Source organism: Aspergillus fijiensis (assembly GCF_003184825.1).
Source record: "Aspergillus fijiensis CBS 313.89 unplaced genomic scaffold BO72scaffold_73, whole genome shotgun sequence".
Taxonomy (NCBI): domain Eukaryota; kingdom Fungi; phylum Ascomycota; class Eurotiomycetes; order Eurotiales; family Aspergillaceae; genus Aspergillus; species Aspergillus fijiensis.
Window position 1 is genome coordinate 35,273 of NW_024469049.1, and position 27,871 is coordinate 63,143.

General features: G+C 53.4%; 8 protein-coding genes across 8 annotated transcripts; 4 read left to right on the forward strand and 4 right to left on the reverse strand.

Annotated features, from left to right (window-relative positions):
- Positions 1-29: 29 nt before the first annotated feature.
- Positions 30-4,366, reverse strand: BO72DRAFT_472316 (putative Ras guanyl-nucleotide exchange factor RasGEF; the record flags this gene model as incomplete). Its single annotated transcript, XM_040947130.1, has 8 exons — positions 30-454; positions 813-847; positions 905-981; positions 1,032-1,460; positions 1,516-2,972; positions 3,340-3,525; positions 3,596-3,917; positions 4,121-4,366. The coding sequence occupies 8 exons, from the start codon at positions 4,364-4,366 to the stop codon at positions 30-32; spliced, it is 3,177 nt and encodes a 1,058-aa protein (XP_040796583.1).
- A 108-nt stretch (positions 4,367-4,474) lies between these two features.
- On the reverse strand, positions 4,475-5,629 carry BO72DRAFT_270421 (uncharacterized protein). Its single transcript, XM_040940197.1, has 3 exons — positions 5,352-5,629; positions 5,006-5,248; positions 4,475-4,899 (listed from the first exon to the last, which is right to left on the reverse strand). The coding sequence occupies exons 1-3, from the start codon at positions 5,357-5,359 to the stop codon at positions 4,584-4,586; spliced, it is 567 nt and encodes a 188-aa protein (XP_040796584.1). The 5' UTR covers positions 5,360-5,629; the 3' UTR covers positions 4,475-4,583.
- A 501-nt stretch (positions 5,630-6,130) lies between these two features.
- Positions 6,131-7,556, reverse strand: BO72DRAFT_452539 (zinc finger HIT domain-containing protein). The gene is made up of 2 exons (XM_040945745.1): positions 7,111-7,556; positions 6,131-7,013 (listed from the first exon to the last, which is right to left on the reverse strand). The coding sequence occupies exons 1-2, from the start codon at positions 7,179-7,181 to the stop codon at positions 6,530-6,532; spliced, it is 555 nt and encodes a 184-aa protein (XP_040796585.1). The 5' UTR covers positions 7,182-7,556; the 3' UTR covers positions 6,131-6,529.
- A 133-nt stretch (positions 7,557-7,689) lies between these two features.
- On the forward strand, positions 7,690-9,001 carry BO72DRAFT_452541 (uncharacterized protein). Its single transcript, XM_040945746.1, has one exon. The coding sequence runs from the start codon at positions 8,022-8,024 to the stop codon at positions 8,586-8,588; it is 567 nt and encodes a 188-aa protein (XP_040796586.1). The 5' UTR covers positions 7,690-8,021; the 3' UTR covers positions 8,589-9,001.
- Positions 9,002-9,438: 437 nt separating this feature from the next.
- Positions 9,439-10,550, forward strand: BO72DRAFT_472318 (NifU family protein; the record flags this gene model as incomplete). Its single annotated transcript, XM_040947131.1, has 3 exons — positions 9,439-9,714; positions 9,788-10,324; positions 10,395-10,550. The coding sequence occupies 3 exons, from the start codon at positions 9,439-9,441 to the stop codon at positions 10,548-10,550; spliced, it is 969 nt and encodes a 322-aa protein (XP_040796587.1).
- A 5,937-nt stretch (positions 10,551-16,487) lies between these two features.
- On the forward strand, positions 16,488-19,656 carry BO72DRAFT_270683 (PSP1 family protein). Its single transcript, XM_040940199.1, has 2 exons — positions 16,488-18,884; positions 18,933-19,656. The coding sequence occupies exons 1-2, from the start codon at positions 16,771-16,773 to the stop codon at positions 19,450-19,452; spliced, it is 2,634 nt and encodes an 877-aa protein (XP_040796588.1). The 5' UTR covers positions 16,488-16,770; the 3' UTR covers positions 19,453-19,656.
- Positions 19,657-21,820: 2,164 nt separating this feature from the next.
- Positions 21,821-23,931, reverse strand: BO72DRAFT_270792 (RING-H2 finger protein). The gene is made up of 4 exons (XM_040940200.1): positions 23,758-23,931; positions 23,608-23,687; positions 23,030-23,540; positions 21,821-22,974 (listed from the first exon to the last, which is right to left on the reverse strand). Exons 1-4 carry the CDS (start codon positions 23,759-23,761, stop codon positions 22,232-22,234), a joined length of 1,338 nt encoding a protein of 445 aa, XP_040796589.1. The 5' UTR covers positions 23,762-23,931; the 3' UTR covers positions 21,821-22,231.
- A 979-nt stretch (positions 23,932-24,910) lies between these two features.
- Positions 24,911-27,773, forward strand: BO72DRAFT_489664 (histone acetyltransferase NGG1). The gene is made up of 3 exons (XM_040948102.1): positions 24,911-25,721; positions 25,800-26,260; positions 26,314-27,773. Exons 1-3 carry the CDS (start codon positions 25,124-25,126, stop codon positions 27,370-27,372), a joined length of 2,118 nt encoding a protein of 705 aa, XP_040796590.1. The 5' UTR covers positions 24,911-25,123; the 3' UTR covers positions 27,373-27,773.
- Positions 27,774-27,871: the final 98 nt, after the last annotated feature.

Genomic DNA, 27,871 nt, shown 5'->3' on the forward strand with positions numbered 1-27,871 from the left:
CCCCCTTCCTTGACAAAAAGACCCCGAAATCACTCCTCAGCCCCCTTCCCCTCAACCGGCAAATCCAACCCCACCCGCCTCGCCGTCAACCGAATCCGCTCCTCCTCATCCAACCAGCTGCCAGGGTTATACCGCTCCACCAGCTCGGCGTACTGCCGCTGCGCGCGGGCGTACTGCGCGAACTGCTCCGCCTCTTGCAGGCGGTGGGCGAGCGTGTCCTGCGCGGCGTCGGCGGCGGCGGCGGCGGCAGCGCTGCCCCCATTTGTTCCGGTCTTCGATGCAGACACCACCTGCTCTTCGTAGAGTTTGCGGATGCTCGCGTGCAGCGGGGTCGGTGTGTTCAGGCTGCGTCGGGGCAGTTCGCGGAGGAGGGCGCGGTAGGTGGTTTTTACGGAGGCGGACATTTTTTTTTGAAGAGGGAGGTTGGGTTGGGTGTGGTTTTTGGTGGTGTGTTCTTGTGGGTTTGTTGGTGGTGAGTGGATGGGTTGAGATTTGTTTTGAGATGTTCAGCAAACAGGAAAGGAGGTGGATGCTGTGGTTCTTTGGAGAGAGGTATGATTCTGAACCTGTTCTATCTCTGCGGAGGTTGTTATCGGAGGGCGAGGTTCGGGCCGGTTAGCTTCACGTGATCAATTCGTCCCCCCGGATCAATTATACTGGACCCTACCTAGTAAAAAACGTGGTTCGAAAATAGCTGGCCTGGCTATCAAGTAACAGGGTATACTGACTACATGGTATCTTACAATAAAGTGTATGTATGTATGTGTGTATGTATGTATGTATGTTGTATGTATGTACATCATCAAACCGACGATCGTAACATTCATGGTCCTCGTCAGCCTGCACTCTTGCGCATGCTGTATCTCCGTAGTGGTCATTATACGCTCTCGCGTCCCATTAGGACCGCAACCAGCCAAACTTCTTCCGTCCGGTGTCACCGCCAGCGGAGGGCTCGACCTGCATACTGCGTGTATACAAATCCTGTTCTCTGTCAGATCCTCTCTGTTTTGAAACGCTGGCAAAAAACATACCTCGTCATCACCAGACAGCTTGATGTCTAAAATCAGCCGCGTCACTTCGTCGAATCGCGCCAGGTGTGGATAGGGTGTCTTTTGGCTCCGTTGGATCCCCAGCACCACTTCGCCCATCACCTCGAACTTGCGCCAATTGATTCGGGTCTTCATGTCACCCACAAATGTCTTGTTTCCTTCCTCCGCCGAAACCAGATCGCGTCGGTGCAACGGCAGGAACGGGATTCGCTCTGCGAATGAGTTGTCCCATGCCAGGCGGTAGGCGAAGTGACTCTTCTGTGTTCCCATGAGGATGACCAGCCTCATGAAGTCCTTTTGCGTTTGCGTCGGCACCAACTCCCGAGTCTGCGAGAGTCGGTGTACCGGGGTTCCATTGATCCCGGCAATGACAGCCCCAAGGGAGTTGTAATTGTTCAGTCGTCGGAGTTTCTACCCACTAGGATTAGTTGCAGCACACAAACAAGGCACACTCCCTAGAACTTACAAATGCGATGTTCATGAACTTCTCCAGCGCCTTGGCCCGGTGTTTAGGCTTGTCCCGGAGGAGAATGACGCTCGCAACAAAGCATGCCACGTGGTTGAACTGTTTGATCATTCGATTGACGTTCTTGAGGCTGTGGATTTTGTCCTTGTCGGCACCGGTGATGCTAACATGACGGACGAGGTCTCGTGGTCGGAAGGAGTTGAACATAATCCAATCAATGCGCGTCAATTCACGAGCAAAATCTTCATCAGGAATTTCCATGAATTGTCGCCATTGCACCTTCGTCAACGGCACGCGGGGTGTCAAATCTAAGTGTCGAGCCTCCTTTTGGGCCGAGTCGATGTTCAAGGCCGTAAACGACTGACTTGCCACAGTCCCGGGCTTTTCGGCGGTGAAAGAATTCGACATGGACGCAGACATCCTCGACCCTGACTCAAGTGCGCCCTCACTGAGGTCCAACGCACTCATACTGTAGATAGGATCTTCTTCCTCTTCATCACCCTCATCGCTCAGCGGAGGGGGTCCGAGGAAGATCGACGGGGAGCTTCGACCCGAATACTGAAAAGCAGGCTCGGTTGCTTCGACCTCTTCTACCTCGCCATCTCTGAACGGCCACCCGATATTATCATCTTCCGCGTTGGCCTCAAGATAAGACCCAATCTCTTTGGCAGCAAACATGTAGAAATGGCTTTTCTCGAGGTTGGCAACAAACTCGGCAATCCGTTTCTGCGTTTTGGGATAAACCAGGTCACCCGGGTACTCCGACACCCACTGAGCCATGACGGTTAGCAGTCTCAATTGATCGGCAATGCGCGTAAGCTGATCCGAAATCTCTCGCTCGTTTCGCTCAAACCGGTTGATCAAGGCGGTCAATAAGGAGGAAGGGGCGGCGAATTTGCGGTACAAGCACAGGAAGATGGATGCAAACTTGGAGTCATGCTTCGACATCGGCTGTGCGACCAGCCGGTCTACCAGCTCCTCGAAAGTGAAGCCGTTCTCATTAGAAGAGCTCTCACTCGGTGTTTTGTCTTTGCTTCCAGGACTCGAAGGGATGCTTCGGGGCCCGTCCATCTCTTCCCCCATTTCGATGAAGCTACTGAAAGCGTCCGATCCGCCACTGTTGCGCCAGGCGGCATGAAGTCGATGTTGTCGGTTAAAGTCCTTGCCGGGCGATGACTCTCCCGGGATGGATTGCTTGCGCTGGTTGAGTCGTCCCGAGGGAGGCGTGTGAGGTCGTAGAGGTTGAGAATTGCTTCGGGCATAGCGTGGGCCCTGGCCATTAGAGGCGGTTGAGTCGGTCAGTTGACGATCTACACCGTACCCATCGATCCTCGAGTCCAGAGCTCCTGTTATTGGGCCGCCTGCGGCTCCCGAGAACATGGCTGTGGGGTTTTCTGAGTTGGCACGGCTATGACGCCAGCCCGGTGTGACCGTCTTGTCAGAAGAGTGCTCTTCAGCTACAAGCCGCAGTTAGCATCGACACAGAAGGTTCTAGGCCAGTCGGAAGATTCAAAGGGAAATCGGGGTGGCGCTGTTGCTGCTGCGCCTGCATTCTGGGGGGACGGGCGGGTCTCCGAAGTCCGAACGCGAACGCTAGGCGCAGCCGAGCCGCGAGCTAGCGCGACATAAGGTGGACCATTGCTATGGACGGGTCACAGCCGACATAGGAGAAAAGTGGATAATTTGGGTGACTCATGGAGTCACGCGAGACACAGACACCGTGGGTATACAGACAGCACTTATAGTGAAAGACCGCCGCCAATAATGTGGACTCGACTCCAGACTCAAGGGAAAGGAAAAGAATATCTGCACTGAAACACTTACCATTCCTTTCGCTGATGACTGATCGCAAAACCAGAGCGATGCACATTTTCTGCGACCGTGGCGAATCGGGGGAGGTGCGGAGGATCTCATAGCCATCTAAGACTGGCTCAAGTAGACCATGGGGCGGTTGAATGTCGCATTTACTTGCGACCAGTCGAAAAGGTATGGATGAGGCGTCCAGAGAGGCTGCAATTGTTAGCATACAAATCTCCACCTCGATCGAGATACTCTTGTAGCTCAGAACAAGAGAACAAACCTAGCAATCCTTTGATGTTGGAAAGGCTCCCGGGCTGTGTGACGTCGTGGAGAACAAGCACACCGTCCACGGAAGGAGGTGAATCGCCTCCTAATTTTGGCCATTGGATCTCACCATTGCTTCCAATCGAGATCTCCAGTGTATCAATCTCCAGTAACCGAACAAGGTAAACCGTCCCATCAAGGGACATCTTTTTTGTCGTTGCCCGGGATGAGAGCGAGTGTTTCATATCCAGTGCGCTTTCAATGAAAGTCGATTTACCCACATGGTCTGGGCCAACCACGGCGATGCTCACGTGTGGGAAATTCGGTTTCGGGGCGGGCTGCGTCAAAGACTATGGTCAGCTATGCCGCAAGACGTATTCGTAGGGTAGGCTCACCTCATTGCCGGTGTGAGTTGACGGAATCCCATTTCCTCCATTTGAGTTGGGCAGTTGCTGCCTCATCTGCAATGGCATTGAGTGTCAGACAACCTTGCCAAAGGATATAGCTTGAAATAAAACCACAGTGAAAGGAACCGGCTCACTTCTTCACCCGGGGGAGCGGACGAGGTTCTGTTCCCTCCCACCGAGGGCGATGATTCATCTTCCTCCACCAGAGTCCGCTCCGTTTTGACCGAGTCCATGGCCATTCTGGTCGAATCGAGCTTATATAGGCCCCCAACGGGAGCGGAGATGGTGCGGTTGGGGAGCCCCGGTCTCTGCGGGACGGGCGCAGCCTCGGCTCTATCGCTAGATACCGCTCGCTCTCTATTCGGAAGTTGAGAATTCATGAGGGGTCGTTCAAGGGGGGGGGAGGACAGTGCGCGAACGGGTAGAGGGTGGTCGCGGGGCAGATGAGGGTCCGATCGAGCAAACACACAAGGTGCGACAGCGTGAGGTTTCAACGGCTAGGTAAGTGAGGGAGGCGGACACAGCAGCTCATCCATTGTCGCTCGCACAAGGTCGGTAGAGGAAGGATCAGCAATTGAAATCTGTTTTGTACCGCAATCAATTGATCGAACGGAAGATTTTCGAAAAATGAAATGGGTTAAAATAAATGATCTTAGAGGGGGAGTATTGCGTAGGACCAGTTTCAGTCGAAGGGGAAGGGAATCTTTTGTTTGGTCGTTTTTCCGCCGCCCGTTGTCTGGCCCGGAGCGATGTTCTTTTTTTTCTCTTCCGCTTCTGATTGGTCTCTTCTGCAGCCGTAACAAGATCCCTCCTGGGTACTGGTAGTAATCCAGCTGAACCCCCTCGTGGGATTGAATACGATTCACAATTCCAGGGCAGGAGAGGAGGGGGAAGCAGACTGAGGTAGCACAGTCTGACGAGAGATTTATTGAACAGATTGTTGAGGATGATGCGGAGGAGGAGGAGGGAGGGGGGAGGGGAAAGAGGGAGAGGGAGAAGAAGGAAAAAGGAGGAGGTACCGAGTCGGCGATAGGTACAGTACAATTAGATCGGAGAGGGCAGGGAAGAGGCTGGAGGGAGAGAAGAAAAAAAAAAGAAGAAGAAGACCGAGGAGAGACGAGAATCGGAGGAGACGGATAGACAGCACACAGTACCTTAGGTAGTTAGGTGGTCTGGTACAGCACCTGATAGTAGTAGTGACAACTGGGGGCCGACGGAGCAGTAGACGTAGATGGGAGCGAGAGGCCTCTGGGGGCCTAGTCCTACCTGGCTAGTTAGCTAGATAAGAAGCTGCTTGCTAACTAATGTTACTGCGGAGGATTGCAATTAAAATTAGCAACACGAGGCATAGTACTAAGTCAGTACCTAGTCATGAACTGACATGAACTGACGGACACTCGGTACTTGGTCGCCGAATAATCCTGTCTGGTCACACAGGGGGCCGGACATAAAGGAACAGAACAGAGGGATTGAGTGTCGGTAAAAGAGAAGAAAGGAAGTAAGAGTCACGGACGAAGGCAGTAGTCAAGGTAGTCAAGGTCATTGTTAGAGTGCGAGCGACGGGAAGTCCAAAGTTGCGAACTTTCCCTTTGGTTTCCATCCCCCGGCAATCCAATTCATCCCAATCACATCTTCCTCCGGTCCTCTTTCCAACAACAACCACTACCACTTCCCAACAATGTACGCGACTCAAGCCAAGAGTCAGCCACCATTTGGAGAAATTGTGACATGATCTATTTCCAAAGAGCAGAAAAAAATCCTTCCTTTAGATTAAACCTGCGGCGAATCCCAGTTGGCCGGCATGGACAACCGTGGTAGTGACTACAGTACGATCACTCCGTTGAATACGGAGAAGGAATCCATCCACAGCGATCTCCCCCGCTCCCACTTTTCGTGCGGGTAAATCGCTCGGGATGGATGTCCATGGACAGCCTGATCTTCAAACCCCTAGAAATGCGACCGGCGACCAGGGCAATCCCAATTATGCTATTGGTAGGGTGACCCCAGATTATCCGCACAATACGAGCAGCCATTGGCCCTCTGGTATTCCCCAGAGTCTGGATTACCTACGGGGTATGATCATTTGACTGCTCCATCCACGACGATCGGCCTGCGTGGCGGCAAAAACAGCTTATCTGGTCGACAAACTATCGCCTGTAGCTCCATCCTGAGTCAGATCTACGCGACAGTACACGTGGTATCTCCTCATTTTGGTCATCCTGGCTAGTGTTTTGGAATTCGATTGCTTTGCGGTGGCCTTTGAGTGAGGCTATACTGTTTACCTATATACACGCAGCTTTTGCGATGGGATTGCTGTCGTGACTCGTCGGACAACACCGCCTTCTCCAGCGAGTTTGCCCACACGTATCACCGAGGGTGAGAAGCAAGGCGGCTGGCTGCTAGGTGAAGCAGCATCGAGCTGGTCGGCTGGCCAAGCTCAAACCTGCACTGCGTGCAGTCTTGGCACCTTTCCGGTGGGAAGCGTAGTTTGCCACCTTGCCTCTCGTTGCAAGACGCACCAACAAAACCAGACAGGCACATTTTCATGCAGCCCCAGGTAGCTGATTCCCCGTGATCAAGGCCATGAAGCGCATATAGCCTTCTGCTTTCTGGCCTACTTCATCCCCCTCTTCACATCGTTCCCGAAGCTTTCTGACCTTGCCCACTCCCCGGTTGAACCCTTTCTCACGCGTCCACGGCCCGCGATGACGATGCGTCGCTCTACCTTTCCCAAAGCCCCGGTGCCGACCGACGTACGGTTGATTCTCTTGCCATTCCTCCTCCAAAGTAGCCTGGTAGATGTCCTGCAGTTGATCCCGCAGAGAAGGAAAGCGATCGAGGAGCTCCTTGAGCTGACTGGAGGTGCCTAAGGACTTGATATCGAGACCAGTCTCCGTCTGAGGCATTTCAGCCTCGGGGCGGTCTCCATTGGCTGCAGCTGAGGGTTCTTGGGCTTCCGACGGGTTCGGCGGCAGTGCCTTCGGGGCGCAATAGATCTTGTGTGATTGAGTGCATGCGAGGGAGCAACTAGAAGACTACAATAAGTGATTGTCCGGGATCACATAATTCTTCTTCGTCCCGCGCTGCCGAGAGACATCGCGAGAGAGGAAATTTGCTCACATACCTCATCAGCCCACAAGTCGGGCATCGATACTTGGAAGGCTCCGACACGCAGACCTCGCAAGTGCCCGGCATTTTATTACCCGTCTGTTTCGCAGTCTTGAGGCGTGCTAGTAGCGCTATAAATGAACCTTGAGGACCATCGTCCTGCGGAAGCCGGTCACAACGAAAGGTGAACCAAGCAGAAATGTCACGCCGGGTCGATTCGATCTCCACGGGGGAAAGATTCGACCATGTGCTCCGCTGCAAGTTGCATCCAGAGGGAATACTCTGGGCTTAGCGCGGTTTTCTCGGGAAGGCGGTCACACTCGCCGCGCCGTCAAGATAACGTGCGGTGCAATTGCGAGGACTACATGAGCCATCACAGCTTACACCATTGACCCAGGCTGAAAAGCAAAGATAAATGAAATCTAGACTCGCATACATCCAGGAATCTGGGTCATGTCTCAGGGTAAAGAACGCTTATCAGGACTTTAAACCGTAAGAGGAACTAGCGCTTGAATATATATAACTTTACAGCTTTCTCTTCTTAGCTTCGTGATCCAACATTTCGCCAAAACATCAACCCAAAGACTCGATCGAATGATGCTGTTGCTTGACCACTACTAGCCCCTAGATCGGGCGGTATCTGCAGGACAGCACATGGTAGAAAGAGCTTGAAAACCCTCCCTGAGCCTTTGTTTGGGGAGAAACCTACTCCTGGGCTATAGTTAGCCATCGCGCCCCTCATCACCGGCCTCGGTACAGTGTCAAAATACAGAATAAGCAGCGATTTGCTGGAAAGAAGACACAGCAGAATCGATTGGAGACAGAATCCTAGGCAGATACATTCTCAGCTCCCACCGCCTGGTGGGAAACCCACGCTTGCCTCAGTATCACGGATGCCTCTGTACCCTGCTGGAATCCGATGGGAGCATGAATCGATCCACTCATCGCCCCTCGGAACTCATCGCATGGATTGCACATGTAACAAGGGCAGCAGCAAGCACCAATCAGTGTGTCAGGGTAAAAACGAAAGAAAGCCGTGGCCGGAAAGTTGTTCCACCGTCTGCCAGTTCCCTCGACTTTCTGGGTCAATTGGCAGGCCGCTTGCCGTCGTTCAAGCTTCGAGCGGCGGATGTTAAACAGAGTGGTTGCGTGATGGCCTTGCAAATAGACCCGTCGTGTGGCGCGGTGCAACCCGAGCCCGTGGAAGAACTTACCGACAGGCTGGCAGGTCGCTCGACGGGGGGTCGAGGAGGGGTGGCCAGCTACACAGGTCTTCTTCCACCGGCTGCTTCGATGCAGCATAAGCTTGGAAGGACTGTTTGCCTGCACCTCTCAGTCGGCTTTTTCACGCGCGATATGCGTCTCTCAACTGACGTATCGACTGATTCTTCTCCCTTCTCTTCCTCGAGGTGCGCGAAATCTCACGTATTGAAGAGGATTAAGTCAGTCCTCAGATCATCGGTCGCCCTACAGCCGATCATACACTTTATTTAAGGCGTTTGTTCACAAACAGAAGACAACCACAATATCATCGACTTTAGTTGCGGCTGCTCGACTGACAGCTCTTGGCAGCCACCCTGACAGTGAGATTTCCGCCCAGTCATGCACTAGGCATGGAAGTATCCGACGTCCTCAACAACATGTCTAGAGGCTGACTGCTGTCCACTCGCCGCTCATGGCCAAAAATTTACAGTGATTCCCTGTACTCCAGAATAACGCAGCCCTTTTCCATGCGATTGTTCAAACAAATCGCTAGGAGAGTGCGATAGCCAACTTAGTTATTCTTTCCAGGATCTGCGGCACTGGATGTCCACATCCTGGAGACGATAATCTCATTGATGTTCACATGCAGTCAACCTCGCGTAAATCTAGATTTGAGAAGCAGTCGCCACAACAACAATAACCGATGCCGCGTATAGTAGACATGGGCATTCAGTCAACTACTCATGCGAATCACAAAGCAGTATCAATCCACTGAAGGTTGGGCAACCTTGACACTTTCTGGCCAATCCCGAACCACACATTGCACAGTATAATCTAGACTTTTCAAACCGGGGCTTCCCCGGCATCGGCAAAAGATGTCAAACAGTAAGATTGTGATTGGCCACCAACAGTCCCGAATTTGTCATCAATTCCATGCCGAAGGTCACGTGCAGATCATTGCGTCAGAGGCGGAGCGGTCGGGGAAGAAAGTATTATCGATCAGTCCTGCATCTCTCAACATCTCCGAAGAACGGTTTTTAGCCACCAACGGAAGACCATTCGACCAGTTGTTGCGCCTGAAAGCCCCCCAAATCAATCAAATCGGCACACCATGTCCGTCAACTCTACATCCGGGAGAACCATGCTTCGACGCACCGCCCTACTGGGCAGCAAATTGACGAGCGGTGCTGGCAGCAGCGCTCTCGAGGCCTCGCGCTTCGCCCGGCCGGCGGTGTTTGGATCCTACCGCAGCGTCCACCGTTCCGCACGATTGCCCGCGATCACTCCCTCCGAGACCCGTCGCCGGCCTACTCTGCAACCTCACCACCATTCCCTCGTGCAGGCGCGAGTGAACGGGCCGGCGCCGACGAGCAAGCGCACGATATTCATCCAGACGGAGAACACCCCGAACCCTGATGTACGTACCGCTCTCCCCCCTTCGACCGACTAAAGGTATCGTGAACGACCATCTAACCAACCATAAATGACAGGCCCTCAAATTCATCCCCAACCACCGCGTCCTCCCCGAAAACTTTCCCACCACCTTCCTCGAATACCTCTCCCCACGCTCAACCCTCGCGCCCCCGCACCCGTCCCCGCTGGCGGCGCAGCTCCTCAACGTCGAGGGCGTGACCTCGGTCTTCTACGGGCCCGACTTCATCACCGTCACCAAAGCCGCCGACGCCAACTGGGCGCACATCAAACCCGAGGTTTTCAGTCTGATCACGCAGGCCGTGACGTCGGGCGAGTCGATCGTCAACACGGTCGCCAAGACGGGCGGCGAGGCCTCGCAAGGCGAGGAGACGGACTCGCTGCGCTTCGACGAGGAGGACGACGAGGTGGTCGGCATGATCAAGGAGCTGCTGGACACGCGCATCCGCCCGGCCATCCAGGAGGACGGCGGCGACATCGAGTTCCGCGGGTTCGAGAATGGCATCGTCCTGCTAAAGTTGCGCGGCGCCTGCCGGACCTGCGACTCCAGCACGGTGACGCTGAAGAATGGGATCGAGTCTATGTTGATGCATTACGTATATTCCCCCCCCTTCCCTTTCCTTCCCATTGAGAACGTGGGCGATTGGCTAATGAACTGGCCAACAGATCGAGGAAGTCCAAGGTGTTGAGCAGGTGATGGACCCCGAGGAGGAGATCTCGATGCACGAATTCGCCAAGTTCGAGCAGAAGCTGCGTCAGCAGAAGGGGCCCGATGCTACGGCTTCGACGGGGGGTAAGGGGACGTTGGATTCGGCTCCTTAGTGGCGGCACTGCAGACTTTCTGTATTTTTATTTTTGCAAGATTGGATATATACCGGGCATATTCTTTGTTATGTTATGTGGCTTAGACTAGATTTAACCAACTCTACACATTCTCAAATACTTTAATCAGGACCTCCCAGAAGAATTAGCTAGCGCATCGTGAGGTACTGTACACACCTGGTGCTGTACCTGCATTTGTCTGTCTCTTTTGGCTGTCGAAGACAAGATAGAGAGACGTCAAATGAACTAAAGCAGACCCTCAACTCTAGGTATGGCAGCAAAACGCCCCTTCACCCCCTGCCCATTTGAATAGAAACAGCGGGGCTTCCCACAATTCTTCATGTTGCATACCTCCACCCTCCACCGAAGCCGTGTAACCGTCTTGACTTCAGGCATGTACTCTAGCCCGACTGTACAGCAGTCGCCCCCTCCCCACCACCACCATAACCCCAAACCTGAAGTATACTTATGCTTGCTATCCTCGGCAACCCGCCGAGGCGCCGTGGGGAAGGGGGGGGGGGGGGAGAAGGAATTCCTCCCATCCTTCCATTATTTAGTCCTCAATCTGACGTTTCTCTACTCATGGTCCAGCGCTAAGCTTTCGAACTAATACCTTCCCAAACCCGGGGAAGCGTCGAGGCTAGTGACGACCGGTCGTCTGCTGCCGAACCAAAGTATGGGGTGTACGTAGTGTGGTGTCGTTGTCCGTCCGGACATCCTCTCATTTGCACCCCGGCCTCCATTCCGAGCAGCCATTTACGTCGATATTAAGGGTCTCTCAGGTGGTATGACATCATGCCTTATGTCTGGAGGGGGCAGAGGGCAGAGGTCAATGGCATTGGATTGTGGAATGGGATCACCCTGGGAGAAAGGGTGGACACACAGTGTGCTGTAGTACTAGGTCCTAAGGTAGTGGTAGGTTTTGCCCGCCAATGAAGCTCGGGCTCGGTGTGAGATGGTCATGCTCCTTCCGTCAGCACAATGGATGCTGCTGTGCTGTGGTCTAGTCTAGACGAGATCTCTTCTACAGTACATGTACATGCCAGAGGGGAAATCGCCACGCTTCGGATCCGGAGGGAGGCGTGCGATCATAAACCCTACCTTATTCGAGACAGGAAAGGCGAGAAGGATACCCTGACTCTGGTGGTACCTGGCGGCTTTTGAGTCATAATATAGTTTCGGTTTTTGGCTGGCACTTAGGAGAGGCAGTATGCCCATGGGTTGCGGAGAAGCCACATAGTAGGTTAGGGTGTGGCGAGCTTTTCACCTGACTTTGGGATTGTGGTTGAGGTGAGGTGGTTCAGGCTGGGTTGTGATTCTCACTACTGGCATATATGAGGGGTGCACATTCTGATAATCCGAGCCAGTTGGATAAGTGGGAATGGAGAGTTGTTTGATTTCCATCTCGCCCGAGTGGGGTGGAGTTTAAACTTGCTTTGCTTGTGGTGGTGGTGGTGGTGGCTCACGCTCGTCGTGAGCAAGTGTAACCAGTTGGCCCGGGAGGACCGGGGTCTAACACGCCCATGGCTTCTGAGAGGCTGGGCCGTAAAAGCGAGTCCAAGAACCACGGATGGAGACCGGTTCACTATCAGTTTCTCTTTCAACTTGCGCGAACTCTGATTCACCACTGCCATCATCTCACCACGTTCCAAAGTCCATGAATCATTTCTGCCTATGCTCCAGACTTCAAGAAAGGAGAGGATGAAACTCATCGAGGTGTGAAACTGAGAAGAGAGAAGAGGAGAGGAGTTGAGTTGAGTTGATGCGATGCATGCTGGGGGCAAAAGGCAAAAAGACGGAGGGCTGACGGGGGGTTTCTCAAAGCGGGAAAGCTCTCTCCGCACTTTCGGACGGAGGCGATCCTGCATGGGCCATAGAGAGACCAATGAATAGTCACTCCCCCCCCCCCCCCCCCCTTCTCCCTTCCTCTCATGAATGGTGAGCATTTGGGGCCTCCGGGGCACTTGGAAGGATGATTCTCCCCCCGCAATCCGACGCATGGCGTCCGTAGGGTGGCCATTATGTAACGCAGGCACGGCTGATGTCTGGTGGAGGTAAAGTACTGTACGTATTGTACTCCGTACCTAATGCTAACTTACTCACAGCACAGGAGAAGGAGATGGGTTGAACCAGGGGCAGGGAGCTCCCAGCTGATTGCTGGCTCTGATGGTTCCATACCCACATTTCTTTTATTTTTTTCCTAAAGCTCTCATGCTTGTGAAACTCCGACGCCAGAATGACGTTGACGAGTTGTCCCTGATGACACCCAACCGGTCCTGTATCCCTTCCCCCCCCCTCCCCCCTGAAAGGTTCTTTCTTGGGCAGACGGGCGGATGAACTCTGTTGGAAAAGTACTGTATCTGGAAAAAGAGAGTGTTCCAAATACTGCAAAATTACCATCGCTCGTCTTATTGCATGCATGAGGATTCTGCACATTGCTGCACAATGTCATTTATTCTCTTCTTCCTTACCGGCCACACTGATGTAAGATGCGGTTTGGCTGGCTCGGGGTGATGGCATAAGCGCGGGGGACAGGTTCTTTGTTCACTCTGAACCCAACTAATTGAGTAGGACAGTTTGGTTAACCCGTGTCATTTGTGTACAGTCGGTTCGGTCCACGCTCTCTGAAGAGGCTATCGTTCTGGTTCGCACGAAGCTCGTTCCGCTGAAGAATTCCAACGACGGTTGATCCAGATTCAACCATAGCCTGCTGCTGGTCTTCCTGATAGAGTTCCGATTGATGCTGCTAAGATGCCTCAGAGTCTCAGAGAGAAGGTGGACGTGAGAAGGGAACAAGAGGAAGAAGGAGAATGAAAGGAGGGAGTTGGAAGTCACCGAAGGTGTCCGCGAACATACTTTTGCTGGGGTTACAGAGAAGAAATAATAATGGCCGGAGCATTTGGCGATCGATGTTAGTTGCTGGAGGGGCCCGCCCGGCCCACTTGCGGGCGTTCCATCGATGGCCGAGCTTCTGCTCTGCTGCCTGTCATGTTACTCAGTAGTGCCTTCCAACTTTCCCATTCCCATTCCCATTCCCGTCATCATGTTTCTGTTCTTTTTTTTTTTTTCTTATGTGCTGCTTATTCGTTCGTCCTGCTCATCCATCAATCAATTACTCGCTCGGAAAGTCAATCCGTCATAACCAAGTGTCTCGGTCACGGTCATTGTTTCCCCTCCCGTGTGGCCCTTGGCTCCAGAAGGTATCTAGACTCCCGTCGATTTGCTACCCCGCCCCAAAGCGAGCTGGTTGCCCCTTAGCCGTGGTTTAGTGTGCTTGGAGCTGTACGGAGTAGAAAAAAAAAAGTACCGGGCCATCATCCTCCAGCTGGTTCGGGTTCGAAATGAGATCGCGACCGAGGCAGGAAGAAGGTATATCATATAATGGTACCAGATCTGAATTGTAGAATGACGACTGTGGTAGAGTAAGCTGTAAGTTAAATGGCAAAAGAGAAAGAAAGAAAAGAAAGCAAAAGAGAATAGACAATTAAGCGAACCGATGAGTAGACATAAGGAAGGAGCAAAAGGACAATCCCATCCCATCCCATCCCATCCCATCTCATCTCATCTCATCTCATCATTCACCCATTCACCCATCCATCCCTACCCTGACTTGACTCTTGAACTAAACTAAACTCCCTCCGGCCTCTAGTAGTTAGCAGTTTTAGCTGCTTCTTGACCACTCACTTTGCGCCACTTTCTGCTGGGCTGTTCCCCCTCGACCCGTGGCTCGTCCTCTCGTCTTCCTCCTTCTCTTCCTCCGCCCGCCGTCGCCTCCTCCTTTCGTGTTCCAGTCCAAGTGGCCTGAGGTTCATTTCAAGTCGAACGAAGAAGCTCTCCCTCCTCCTCCCTTTAGCTTGCATTATTCTCCCCTTCGCATCCTGACCCCAACCCACTCGCGACTTACGCAACTTACGACTGTACAACCTCTCTTCCCTTCTCCTCTTTTTTCTTCTACCCTGATAATTCCCACATCTCCTTCTCTTCCTCTTTCTTTCTTACATCTATCTCTCTTCCTCTTCCCCTCTCTCCCCCTTTCTTACTTATACTTGACACCCAACTGGTTGCCCTTCAATCTTCCCTTTTCTGATTCCCCCTCCCGCCCTGAACGATAAGGTACCTCCGGTCACACCACCACCACCTCACTCCACACATTCCCCCCCGACGATCGTCATCGATCAAGCAACGTTGCAGAAGCCCGCTTTCCCACTTTATCCCCTCCAAACGTCTGTGCAATTTACGCCGCTCGGCGCTCGGTACGTCGTTCACCATCACCATCTCCTCCGTCATTCTTTCTCTCCCTCCATTCACTTCACCAGACCCATGGACCGTTCCTTCGTTCCTTCAAACCGTGCTAATTCAAGCGGAGTCAGAAAACAGTTCCTTTTCTACAATTCCCACGCCTGCCGCTTCCTCGCTGCCGTGATCAGTTTCAAAATGCGCTGCTCCTAAGGCAATCTGCCCAGAACTACCGGAGCCAGTTTGCTTTCCAACGTCATTCGTCTATGGTCATACTACCTATCCCCGATCTCGCGCACCTGGTGGTACTTCCCGTCGCGACTCGAGGCTCACCCTCCACATAGACCAGATTCGCGCCACGGCCAGAACTATAGCCCAACTTCAGACTGCGAACGCATCTCCAGCGGCAAACAAGCACATATTAAAAAAACATCCGTCGATCCGTCCCGTGCGACTTGCGACATACATCCTTTCTCCTCTTGCAACCGGTCGCACAGCACCGATTTACACATCATCCTCTTCGTCTAGACTGAAGCCTGGTCGCTTCATCCGAAACACGATTTCTACATTATCATTGAAACAACAATCCGGTCGGGGAATTGCTGCGTTGCTTTTATTGGATAGAAATAAAGAAAAGTTCAGTTTTCTACATAGATTGGTAAGTCGAATACGTCCATTGTCTCGGGTATGTGCTCATCATGAGGGATGCGCCAACAGACGCGATCACGAATCATTGCGATTTACTTTTGTCTGGGACAGTCAGTGATACGGGTTTCGGTCTCGAATTGAATTTGGGCTTATTGAACTCCAAGGTATGTTGCCAAGGTTCGCAAGAATCGCCATCGCGTGCCATCTGCGCATGAGATGGCTTCCTTTTTTCTTTTTTTTTTTTTCTGTTTTTCTCTCTGTTTTTTCTTCTATGCATATCACGATCATACCGGTGTATGTCGGTCTGTTTCTTTTTGTGAGATCCAGACTCTGGCGTTCAATGGACGGCTGTGTTTGCGCATCCTCAACACTGCAAGTGTTCCGCTCTCAGTGTATGGGGTTTGTCCTCCAACTGTTCACTGTGAAGCTTTGTCTGGACAGCACAGTAAAAGAGGATCGCACTGATGTACCCGAGCATACGATTTGATTCTATTCACAACACAGGAGCTGAGAGTGAAGCTTGCATTCGGGCCTATTCGATCGGTCATCACTTATGAAGTGGGGACATCTCAAAAGTGGTTGCCCGGTTCAATGGGTTCCAGATTCGCCACCGGCAGCTGCTCCCCAGCTTACATGAGCTTCACCTATAGTCTTACTCTCTTGACTTCCCATTCATGTCGCCCACATTTCATCGAAGACCTTCTTTCCCTCAGTCTCTGTTCACCTAACTCATCACTCCTTCTACGATGGATTTTGCCATGGATGGGTTATTCATAGCCTGTCGTCAAAACAGACTTCACTAATTAGTTATGCGACAGAACAGGAGGTCGGCCTTGTCTATTCTTCGCGAGAGCTAGTATTTCCGGGCAGAATATTTGTGCTCCTAATAGAGTTGGGCGAATTTGTATTTACTTTTTATCCGAAGCGAGTCCCAGCCCAGTTCAGGTGACTACAGATCTCATCCATTTATTTCGCCTTCGACTAACGCTCGATTAGGGACATACCCCACACTTTTTCATTGCGGGGGCCAATATCCCTTGCTCCCTGACGTCAGTTTAATCAACTTTGGTAAGTTGCATTCGTTCGTATTCACTTGCACCAATGTCGTGAACGGTCGCTGCAAGTAATCAAATGACCGTCCGCTCTTCCTACCAATTTGTTCATTCAACTCCGTCTCATTCTGTCCAATTAGAGCATTCAAATCCTTTGAGCTCAGGCGATGTTGTAACCTGCTAATTGAAACTCGATGCGCAGTGCTCGTCTCGTCCTGTCGCATTGCTCATCAGACGGCAACCGGTCCTTACGTCTAACACAGGCCTACAGAAAATAAGAAATCATGGCTGCACAATCGACCAAACCCACCCCTCAGACCCCTAAGTCGGTCTCCTCTCCACCGCCGACAAACAATGTCTCTGCTCGACTGGAGAAGACCCACCTTGGTGTTCGTCGCTCAACTCCAGATTCAGAAGCTCTCGCTTCTTCAGATGATGATGGAGATCATTCCCACAATATTATTGCGCCTACGACTGCCCCAACAGCGAAGCCTGTTCGTCGTACCTCTTGGCTGAATGAAGTTCCTGCTATTGCTCCTCGGAAAGCCTCCCTGACCGGCCTTCCTCTGTCTTCTGGCGCCTCCAACCCAAGCAGCCCAGCTACCGACCAAGCGGGATGGCCGAGCAGCACGAGTCCTGGGATTGGTAGCTCCATGGGCTGGAACAATGTTGGGAATAGTACCTTTGCCTGGGGCACTGGTATCTGGAATACCGAGTCTCGAAAAGAGCCACCGCCCCGCCTTACCGAGATCATACCTTCCCCGACTATGTCTAATCCATCCACCGCCAGTAACTACTTCACGGAGGAGCTACTGAGCCCTACTCGTACAACCGCTGGAGAGGCTGCAATTCCGTTCTCGATTCCTCTCCATCCGACTCCCAAGACTTACCGCTCACAGTCCTATTCCGTCGGCCAGTTAGATCCTGAGTTCCTGAGTCTCGTGGCGAATAAGTCGGCCTCTCCCTACTCTGGTGGACGAGCCCGCAATGGCGGCCAATACACCTCCCTCCAACACCGGTCGTCTCGTCCCAGCCTTCTTGGCGAGCTTGGCCACGATCCTGCTACTCTCGGACGTGTGCGCGAAGACGAAGACGACGAGACTGGAAGTCCGGATGGCTCGGATGGTAGTTTCAGCAACTATGCCGCCAACCAAGCCCGCACAATCGAACAGCTTGCGAGGGAGAACGCTCTCTTGCGTCAAGCCGCTGGCCAAATCGACAACTCTTTTAGAGACCGTGCCATGTCCACAACATCCGCGGCTAGTGGCTATGCGATCGGAAGCGGTCTTCACAACTTGCATCGCATTCGCGGCAGTGTCCCGGAAGAGACCGATCTTGCCGTGGAGGATTTGGACGAAGTTGGGGACATCCCTGGCTACAACAACCTCCATGGCGGTCCCCGCCGGAGAATGTCCGAACATTCGATCAACTTGGAGAAACAGTTCCCCAACTACGAGAATCGTGCTCTGGAGAACGTTCGCAAGGCTCATTGGCAGACCTCCCTCGGATTTGGTAGCTTTTCCGAGATCCCTCAGAGCCGACGCCATTCATTTGCGGATATACCCATTCGGCATGGTTCCATCTCGGGCGAGCCACAGGCAGCCGCGAGCACAAGATCAGGACTGGGAGACCGGGAAGAGGACTTTGATGGCCCTCTGTCTAATTTGCAAGGCCAGAACCGTGAGTATCCACATTTTCATGCGGCCCCTCGCTTCGAGGAGCATGAAATGGAGTCAGAGTATTTACGAGCTCGACGATTTGCAGAATCCTATTTCGCTCGCGACCAGGCCCTCCGCAGTGCCGAGGGTCCTTCCATGGCGACTTCCCTTCATCAAGCATACACAATGCCGAACGCCTATGGACGCCACCAGCCGGGTCTCGCGCATCAAAATCAGCTTCTGTATATCGTCACATTCAAGTGTCATCGGGCAGATGTTTTTTATATTCAAGAAGACACCGGACTTCAGGTGAAACCAGGCGACCTCGTCATCGTCGAAGCTGATCGTGGAACGGATCTTGGCACCATTCAACATGCCAATGTGTCGATGCAGAAAGCCCGGGAGCTCAAGCAACAGTATGCGGAAGATCATTATAAGTGGTTGATGATGTTTTCTCGACAGGGCCAGAACGGTGCCGCAAATGTGGTCAACGCCCCTGGAAGTGTGCCGGGCCTGAACAACAGAAGCGCCATCGGCGGAATGGGCCCTCACGGCTCGCATGGCATTCAAGACTCCACTGCCGACATAAAACCCAAGTTGATCAAGAGGCTTGCCCAAAACCATGAAATTTTGACGCTGCGCGACAAGGAAGGGAACGAAGCCAAGGCCAAACGCGTCTGTCAGCAGAAAGTAGCAGAGCATCGGCTCAACATGGAGATCTTGGACGCTGAATTCCAGATGTAAGTCGACCCTGTCCAACGCTGTACCCCTGATACTAATTCTCGTAGGGATTGGAAGAAGCTTACCTTCTATTACTTCGCCGATTCCTATATCAACTTCAACTCACTGGTGACCGATCTCTTCAAGATCTACAAAACTCGGATCTGGATGTCGGCCATCAACCCTGCCTCTTTTGTGACGCCTCCAAGTGCAGGTCTTCAGGCCCCAAACCCTTTGGCTTACAGTCATGACACGCAGACAGATCGCTCGCACCAGCACGATGGTAGAATGTATGGCTCTGCCCGAGATGGCCACGATGCTGGCCGAGATGGCCAGCTAGGCATGCTACGCAGTGCGTACGCCGAGCCCTATCAATCCCTCGGCCCGTCCTCCCGGGCGCCAGAGTCCGGCCTTGGGGGACACACGTCTCCGGATCCCTTCTCCCCTTACTCACCTAGCGGATATACTCCCTTGGATTCGGGATATGTCGACTACGCGGCAGGCACTGGCGCAAGCGCTGGATCCTCCCGTATGCATCCCCAAAATGAGTGGATGAGTCGATTCCAGGGCTTGTCGCTCAATTCTTGAAATTGCAACGCAACTCTCATGAGTCTACATTGTGGATTTGTCGCAATACATTGAAGAACAATTTGCCACCTCTATTATATTGTGAATCTCACCATGGTCTTTGAGACCCAACATGTGCAATTCTGCTTCGAGACCACCTTTTCGGGGTTGTCATGTACACAACCTGGACTCCACATGCTCGTTCCGAGTTTTTCTACTTCTTTTTCTTTTCGCCAGTACTATTCCCCTGCTTTTACACTCGTACACTCGTTTCCTGACGCGACTTTACAAGAGATAGAAATCATGCGCAACGGATCAAAAGAAAGAATCATGACATATCGTTAGTGCGGATACTTAATAATAGACTCGGCCTTGATGACCTGACAGCACAGTGACTTGACATTCTTCTCTGGACCGGGGATAAGACCATGAAGTCAAGATATTCTGCTTGGGGCAGTTTCCTCGTTCATTGTATTATTTCTGTTCTTTCCTTGGCTTGCGACGTCAACTTCTCCTGCTCTCAGACGCTTATGCAAGTTGTCTTTGATACAAAACAGACAGATTGCAAGGGAAGTTTACTTTTTCCGTGGAAGCTTTTCCCTTTTCATTTCCTATTCTGTGTGATTTATGCTTTGTGGAGGCGTCTCTTTTCGTTTCTGTGACTAGTTAGGCTCAGGGTACAAGGGGAGATGCATTCATCATGTATGGGGAGGGTGATAAGAAATGGCTTTTCTTTCCGCAGGTTAGACTATGATTCTTCGAAGACTTAAATTGACTGATGTTGTAATTAGGTGATGGGTGTTGATGTGCAGACGTAGTTCATTGTGACGAGTCAACGTACAGTATTAGTGGTTCGCTGTACGCCAGGAATCTCTACTAGGTAGCCTACATGCAGTACCAAGGGCTGAAGATGCTTATTCGTGATAAGATAAGAGCTTCCTGATACTGTACAGTCAAGCGAGGAGTTAGTTGGCCGCATTTATTGACTGGCTTGTCACAATGTCCTGAGTCGCATCAAAGTCTCAGGTACTCCAATGCAACGAGTGAGGTTATTTGCTGCACACTCGCCTGTGTCACAGTTCGAGACGAGGGTGTTTCCTGGCTGTCGAAGGTAACCCGTAACCCCCCCTTCCCTCTGGTTCTTCTTCTATCTTCTATACCTTGTGCGCTGCTTCGGTGGACACTGTGTGACATACCAGCACCAGCGCACCAGGATCGTAGACATGTGGCCTCACTCACTGCCTTACTGCTAATTTGTTTTGTCCCAGATGCAGCGAGGCGGGGGGCAGAGAATCAAACAAGAACCCCAACTGTCTGCTTGGGGGGGGGGGGGGGGCCTTGGGGAGAGAGAGGAGACGCAGTGTAAGTCGTGTCGGGCTTTTACAGCCTTCCCAGAGCCTGGTTAGTACTTATACGAGGCGCATGACTCAGGCTCCATCTCCATTTCCCATCTCTCGATGCCCCGAATGATCAGGGCGGTCTGTTTTGCTTTTCAGGCGCTGTTTGGGTGGCGGTTCGGACGTCGTTGGAATGGCGCGGTTGGATCTGCTCGGCAATGGGAGGAGCTATGCTATTCGTTTGAGGGTGCAGCGGTCTTGCTTTCTCGCCGAGAGACAAATGATGGAGTGTATGATGAGGACGGGAGAGGGGGGGGGGATAAGCCCCCCTTTGGGAAGATGAATATCGCTAGGCCCGTATGTCTGTCTACATTGGAAGGTGGTGTGGAGTGGAGACGATGGTTCGCGGGTTCTTGGTATGTTGAGAAAAGTATTGGGTGTGTATTGGTTGTAATGTCTGGTAGGGGTACCCCTAGTTTCTGCTATGCCTCGAGGTCTTACAAATCAAATCATACAACAGGGCATGAGGGATGTTTCATGATGCGGTGCATTGTGTTTAGACTTGGCTGCACTCCGACGCCTTGCAGCCTTTTGGAAAAGAGCCTCCGTTCGCACCATGTGTCCATCGATCCATCCTCTTGAGCATCCAATGCGCAAACACAAGCCCTTCCTTCATTGCTCCCGCTCCCAAGATTGTCTTCGCCCCGATTCACAATCTCCAGCTGTTCCCATCTCCATGCTCCACTCAGCCAGTCCAGTGGAGTAATCACGGGAAGGGTAAGCTTGCGGCGACCTGCAACCACTACTATAGCTAGCTCCAAGTTTCCAGAGAGTCCCACTCCAAGTCTTGGACCACGGATAATCTGGATTAGGTTGTTAGAAGGGGCGGAAACTCGATGAGAAGGTTGGCGTGGCAACCCTGGGCCCGGGACGTTGAAGCCGCCGCGCCACTGGTGTTCGTTATAGATCCGAGCTGTTATTTCCGCACTCACGGTGCACAAGCCCCTCACGAGGTCGATGCGTATGTCGTGTGAAGAATACTGTTAGACATCAAGATGGTAAAAACAGTTTGGGTATAGTGAAGCCACTACCTCAGACTTCATGGCTCCGTAGTTCTTGTTGCCGAAACCAAAGCAAAGGTTGAGCTATTGGTCCATTTCGCGGCGCAGCCTTGTCTCTCGTTCATAGAGCTCTGTACTTTACGTCGCGGGGAGTGTGTTGATTAAATTGCGGATTGCACTCGTAGGCAATTGAAACAGACGATACCAGGTTGTCATATGCAAGTTTCAGTGCCATCAGTTCCATGCGAGGTGATCCACTGATAGCCGAAGTTATGCTGAATGTTGTTCCAGGATTCACCGAGCGAAGCTGGTGCCTGAGCGCTTATTTGAGCCCCACATTCTGTAATAAGAACCGTGGCGATGATGGCACACTGGAGGAAGGGTCTTGATTTACTTCGCCTCTCAATTTCCTGCCATCTGCATCAGAATATCTGGCGCAGGAAAGCGCTCAACTGGCAGTACACTCTTCTTGCACAGTGGACACAGACTGCTGGACTGGGTCAATGCAGTGTCGATGCAGTCCGGATGGAAGATATGTCCGCACGGTAGTTCTCGCACGGTGGACTCTCCCGACACATAGTCGTCCAGACAGATCGCGCAGGTCGTCTGTGATCGGCTTAGTCGATGTTTCTGCCACCTGTCATTTGCTCGCGGGGGGGAGTAAGTGCCGCTCCCGCTTCGGGAGGAGTAAATGGATGCGGCTCTGCCTTCGACTTCCTTCAACCGGGCGGCTTCTGGCCTGGGTATGATTGTTTCTGAGGAGAATCGGGGTGGAGTGTCACGGTGGTCAGCTTTGACGTTGGCGACGATCGTTTCTGCAGATCCCATTGAGGTGGGATGAGCATGCGAATGGGCTGTATCTTTAGCGGGCCGTTCCTCGGATCCGTGGTCGTGATCAGCGTTGGTCTCGATTCCATAGACATATACTGGCATTGTATCCAAATAATCCGGTGGGACCCGTAGCTGATGCATCCCCAGATGCTCCGGATCTATGTCCCCGCTCTCCATGCGCCGTTGAAGGGTCTGTCGATGCCGCCTCTGTACGAGCTGGTAGAACACGAGCAGAACCACACTCAATACAAGGATCGTTCCCAAGATAGCTAGAATGAAGCCCCAGAGACTAGGCATGGTTTGGCTGGTGCTTTCTGGTTTTTGTTATTAGGACCAATTACCCGAGACCGCCCAGCAGGGACGACTCACCTATATCAATCACGGAAATCAACTGGTAATCGGACTGAAACCCACCGTCAGGGTCGTTCACAGTTCCGTACAACGATAGCCTCTCCATCAGGGTGACACCCGCCGGCCCGGGTATCGCATACACCGGATACTTGTTTGTGCTCTTCCAGTCGTCCTCATCCCCTAAGGACCATGTTGGATCTCTTGCCGGCGGTGGTTGGGAATCATTGCTATCGGGCTGGAAAAATACAAGCGCATCGGTTCCAGCGTCTTGTGAAGCATTGAGGAACGCTCGCGTGCAGTCAACACTGATCCAGGGCGCCAGGCCGATTTTGCGGTTCCCGAGTGGGGTGATATCGTCGAGGCGAGTCACGTTGGCAGGAACGTATGCAGCAGTGGCATTGTTGCACGCGTCGGCAGCATCGAGGCTGGGGACGAAGAGAAATCCTTCGATTGGGCCTCTGCCAGGGGCGCCTTTTCTTGACAGTGTCTGTACGGTATGATCGAGCTTCAAGGAGAACGCGGCGCTATTCTGCGAGCATGTCGACGTCCGTCAGTCTTTCCTCCCCTGTCTTTCGGAACTCGGACAGGAAACCTACATTCACTGACGGTGTTGCGTTAGTTGCTTGCCCCGGATTGGCAAAGAAGACCTCCGTGAACGTGGTAAGTGATTTGGCAGCTATGGGCAAGAGAATTAGCCGCAGCCCTTACTTAGGATGCATACCTTTCTCCGGTGCTGAGACACTTACTCATGATGAAGGCGATCGCATGGGGGCCTACCGCCCACTCGAAGGGGAGAGCCAGCGACTTAAAAGACAACCAGCACAGCCAGCATAGTGTGCCGGGTTTGGCTAGGCGGGGCGTAAGAGATTCGTATCCATGTTGGCCACTGAACGAGGAAGAATGCAAGCAGTGTCCAGGCCGATAGCCAGGAGGAATGCTGACAGTAGGGTAACTAAGGGAAATGGGTCGGATTTGCCCGTCAGTGACAGGATTGCAATGCTGCTGCTGAATCTACTGCATCGGACATAGAGCTGCAGAGCTGCAGGGACAGGTCATGCAGGGCTCCGAGGTTCTTGGGCTGTCTCAGCTCCTCAGGTCTGCGTGTTTATGTTCATTGCGGTTATTTGGGTGACCTGGGTGCCGATCGGTCCTGTTTGCAGCAGACGTTTGCGGGAGACTGCGGCTGACTGGCTCCGAAATATGATGCAGACCATTGTCGCATTGGGGGCGAGACTCATTCTCTGCACGATGCAAGCATCAAAATGGATTTTAAGGATCTTTGCTGGCAACTTTGCGGCTACATCATGGGTAGATTGAATGACGATGGATTGTTGTTGACTCCACGGTTGTGGTCCGCGGTGGAGAGCGGTGTACAGGTAGGCAAAGCATGCAAACCATGCAAGAGCATGGAGAAACATGCTTATTGCCTGTTCTGACAGTTGGATTGGGACTCGGGAGTCTTTTCAGCTTGTACCATAGGGTACTATTTGGCCTTCCCATACCAAAGCAGAAGAGCTCAATGCTGGTCTTCTTGCGTTCGGCGTACGGATGGAGGGATTTGCATCCACTCTTGCAAGAGCCAGCTTAGCCTGCAACCCGGTGAGCGCCACATTTCTACTGACAATTGTCCTGTCCAAATACTTATAGTACGGTGATAGTATAGTGACATATAAACACAATTTGTAAATAACAAGCTCAAGTTCCAGTTGCCTATCAAGATTAATCTAAGGGGCGGAGTAGCACTGATAGACAACTAGTCCTAAAGAGGAAAGTCGAGATCATCTTCCCAGTCACGTGAAAACACCGCTCCTGACTAAGTCACAGCACGTGATCTCACATGCTGCTTCCCCTCACGTGCTGTCACTTTCCCCAGGAACGATGGAACAGGCAGATAACTGGGACTGGCACAGGCACAACAGACCAAGCCCACCTCGCCAACAGAATCGAACAACCAAAACTGATCGGTTAGCCCTCCAAATCAAGCGTCTACACAACGACGCTTCAACACCCCGAGTGGAACATTATGGACCACTAGCCCGCCGATCTCGGACAGTTCTCATCTCATCTACCCCAGCTTTCCACTACCGACCTCCATAACCTCACCATCCGAATATGCCCGCCGCCAACAAAGGCAAGGGCAAAGGTCGCGACCGGGACCGCGATCGCGACCGGGACCGGGACCGTGAGCGTGATCGCGAGGTGCGCCCCTCGCGCAGTCGCAACACCACCCCCAGCTCCAGTTTCAGTGCTGGCCCGACCGCCGGCGGCCCCGTCTACAGTTACCTCGACAACGATGCCTCGAAGCTGATGATGAGCGCCTCGATACAATATGGAGAGCTGTTGGAACGCATGGGCGGGGTGGGGCCGATCCCCGATTCCAAGTCGCTGGAAATGTTGATGGAACACCTCAAGACGCTCAGTCAGCTGGCCGAGACCCGCGGAGACGTGTGCAATGCCGGCATCCGGGAGCTATCGCAGAAGCGCAAGGAAGTGGCGGATGAGCCCGAGTTGGGCGATCGCGAGGGCGGCGGCAGCGACCGACTGAAGATGAAGCGCGAAGCCGACGAAGAGGATGAAGAGAAGGTATTCAAGGGCGGCAAGCTCAAGAAGAGAAAGGAACGAGGCAGCAGCTCCAAGGAGGATCGACCTCTAGCCCATGGAGCGCATGGCCTGGCGCGACAGGATGGCGCGGAGACCAAAGTCGAAGGAGGTGAGTCTTTGCAGTTCTTTCGCCTTTCCCCCTCCCCCTCATTCCTGTCGCTACGAGCATCATCACTGACCTGACCAGCCGCATCCCCAGCTTCCAAAAAGTCCAAGAACGCCGCCTCCGACGATGCCTCCCTCTCGCCCAAATCCCCCCGTGAGGCCGCTGAGGCCGCCAAGGGATCCCAAGGCGAAGGTTCCGATGAGGATTCAGACGACAGCTCCAGCTCGCACCAGCCCGAGCCCGCCCCGGCCGTGCCCCAGGTGCAGGTGTTCGGCCCCAACCCACTGAAATTCGATGACCCGACCATTTATCACATTCGCGAGGTCACGCCGGATATGACCGATGAGGAGAAGAAATTTATCTACAGCGTCAACCGCTTCCCTCGCAGCGATCTGAGCCACATGATGGCGGGGGTACCGCCCGACCGCGACTTTAGCAACTCCAAGCCCACGAACCAAGTCAGCGCCAATACATTCCTCGCGTACGTGGACCCCTACGTCCGCCCGATGACAGAAGAGGATATGGCATTTCTCAAGGAAAAGGTACATCTCCGCTCTCGCCCAGCGTCATTGACACCCTAACTAACAAACCCCAGGGCGACCGAGCAAGCCCGTTCATCATGCCCCGACGCGGCAAGAAACACTACGCGGAGACGTGGGCGGAAGAAGACGGACTCGGAAACAGCGATCAAGCGAACGGCGACAAAGAGCGTCTCCCGCTGAACCAAGGCCGCGGCAACATCGACCAGGTCACGGATGAGACGGTCGAGACCGACAAAGTGTCCGTCGGCCCCCTCGTCAGCCGCCTCTACTCCCTCCTCCGCTACGAGCACCGCTCCAGTCCCGACGACACCACCACCACCACCACCACCAACGGGGACGGCACGACGACCACGAACGGCCTCAACGGCTTCGGCGACTCCATGGACCTCGACCATCCGTCCCTGCCTCCGCCGCTCCCCAACGGCAGCGGCAGCAGCGCCCCCGCCGACGCCGACGCCAACAACAAGCCCCTCGCCTCCGCCACGGCCTTCCCGGACGCCTCGCCCAACGGCTTCAAGACCCCCGCCGCCAAGCTCGACCACGCCCAGCTCGACGAGCGCCTGAAGGCGGAGCTCCGGCACGTGGGGTTCCTGGGGGCCGAGGACAACCCGGACTACGACGCGCACTACGACGACGACATCGCGCAGCGGCTGCGCCTGCTGCAGAGCGAGCTCAAGAAGCAGATGATCATCAACAGCGCCCGCAAGACCCGCCTCCTTGACATCGCCCGCGAGCGCATGGCCCACCAGGAGTACATGACCATCCACGACGACCTCGACTCCCAGGTCCAGCAGGCCTACCTCAAGCGCACCCGCACCCTGGGCAAGAGCAAGAAGGGCTCCCAGGCCAAGCACCGGCCCGGCGGCGGCGGGGCCGGCGGGGCCGGCGCGGGGGGCCACGTCGCCAGCGCCGCCGGCGTCGGCCGCCCCGCCATCGGCGACGTCGCCCGCACCCTGATGGACCGCCGCAAGCGCTGGCGCGACTGCATCGGCCCCGTCTTCCGCGAGAGCAAGACCAGCGTGCCCGGCAGGGAGGAGACGGTCTTCGAGCCCGCCATGATGGCCGAGCTGGAGAAGGCCGAGCTGGAAGGGTGGGACGACGAGCAGGAATAAGCAGAATTTTCTTGCTCCTTCCGTTACCATTATCATAACCATAGGCTTATGACGTCGGTGTATGCATGTTCGGTGTATATTCTCTTTTTCTTATCTATCTTGGGCTTCGCTGAGCGAATCACGGTGGGGGGTCTTGTCTTATCAGATGACGCGATTATTTGGGTTTTCCTCTTTTCTCCCGGGTCATGGGGCTTGCAGCGAGTTTACTTCCTTCCTTTCCGGGATATTACGGGATTTCGGGTCGGGCGTTATGACATGATTACGCGGGCGAGATGAGGGTCTTTTCTTTCTTTTCTTTTTTTTTATGTATATGGAAATCTGTGGCTTACTGTGCGTCAGCCGGGTCGCTCACGAGGGCGTTGTTCGTATTCTCTTCGCTGATAGAAGAAACATTCTCAAGGCTCAGTTACAGTCAGTAAGCACATGGCTAGGAGCATCGTATCATAGCTTAACTCTAGCCTCGCGGGAGAGGTACTGTAGGCTAGCTGTAGCTTAGTGA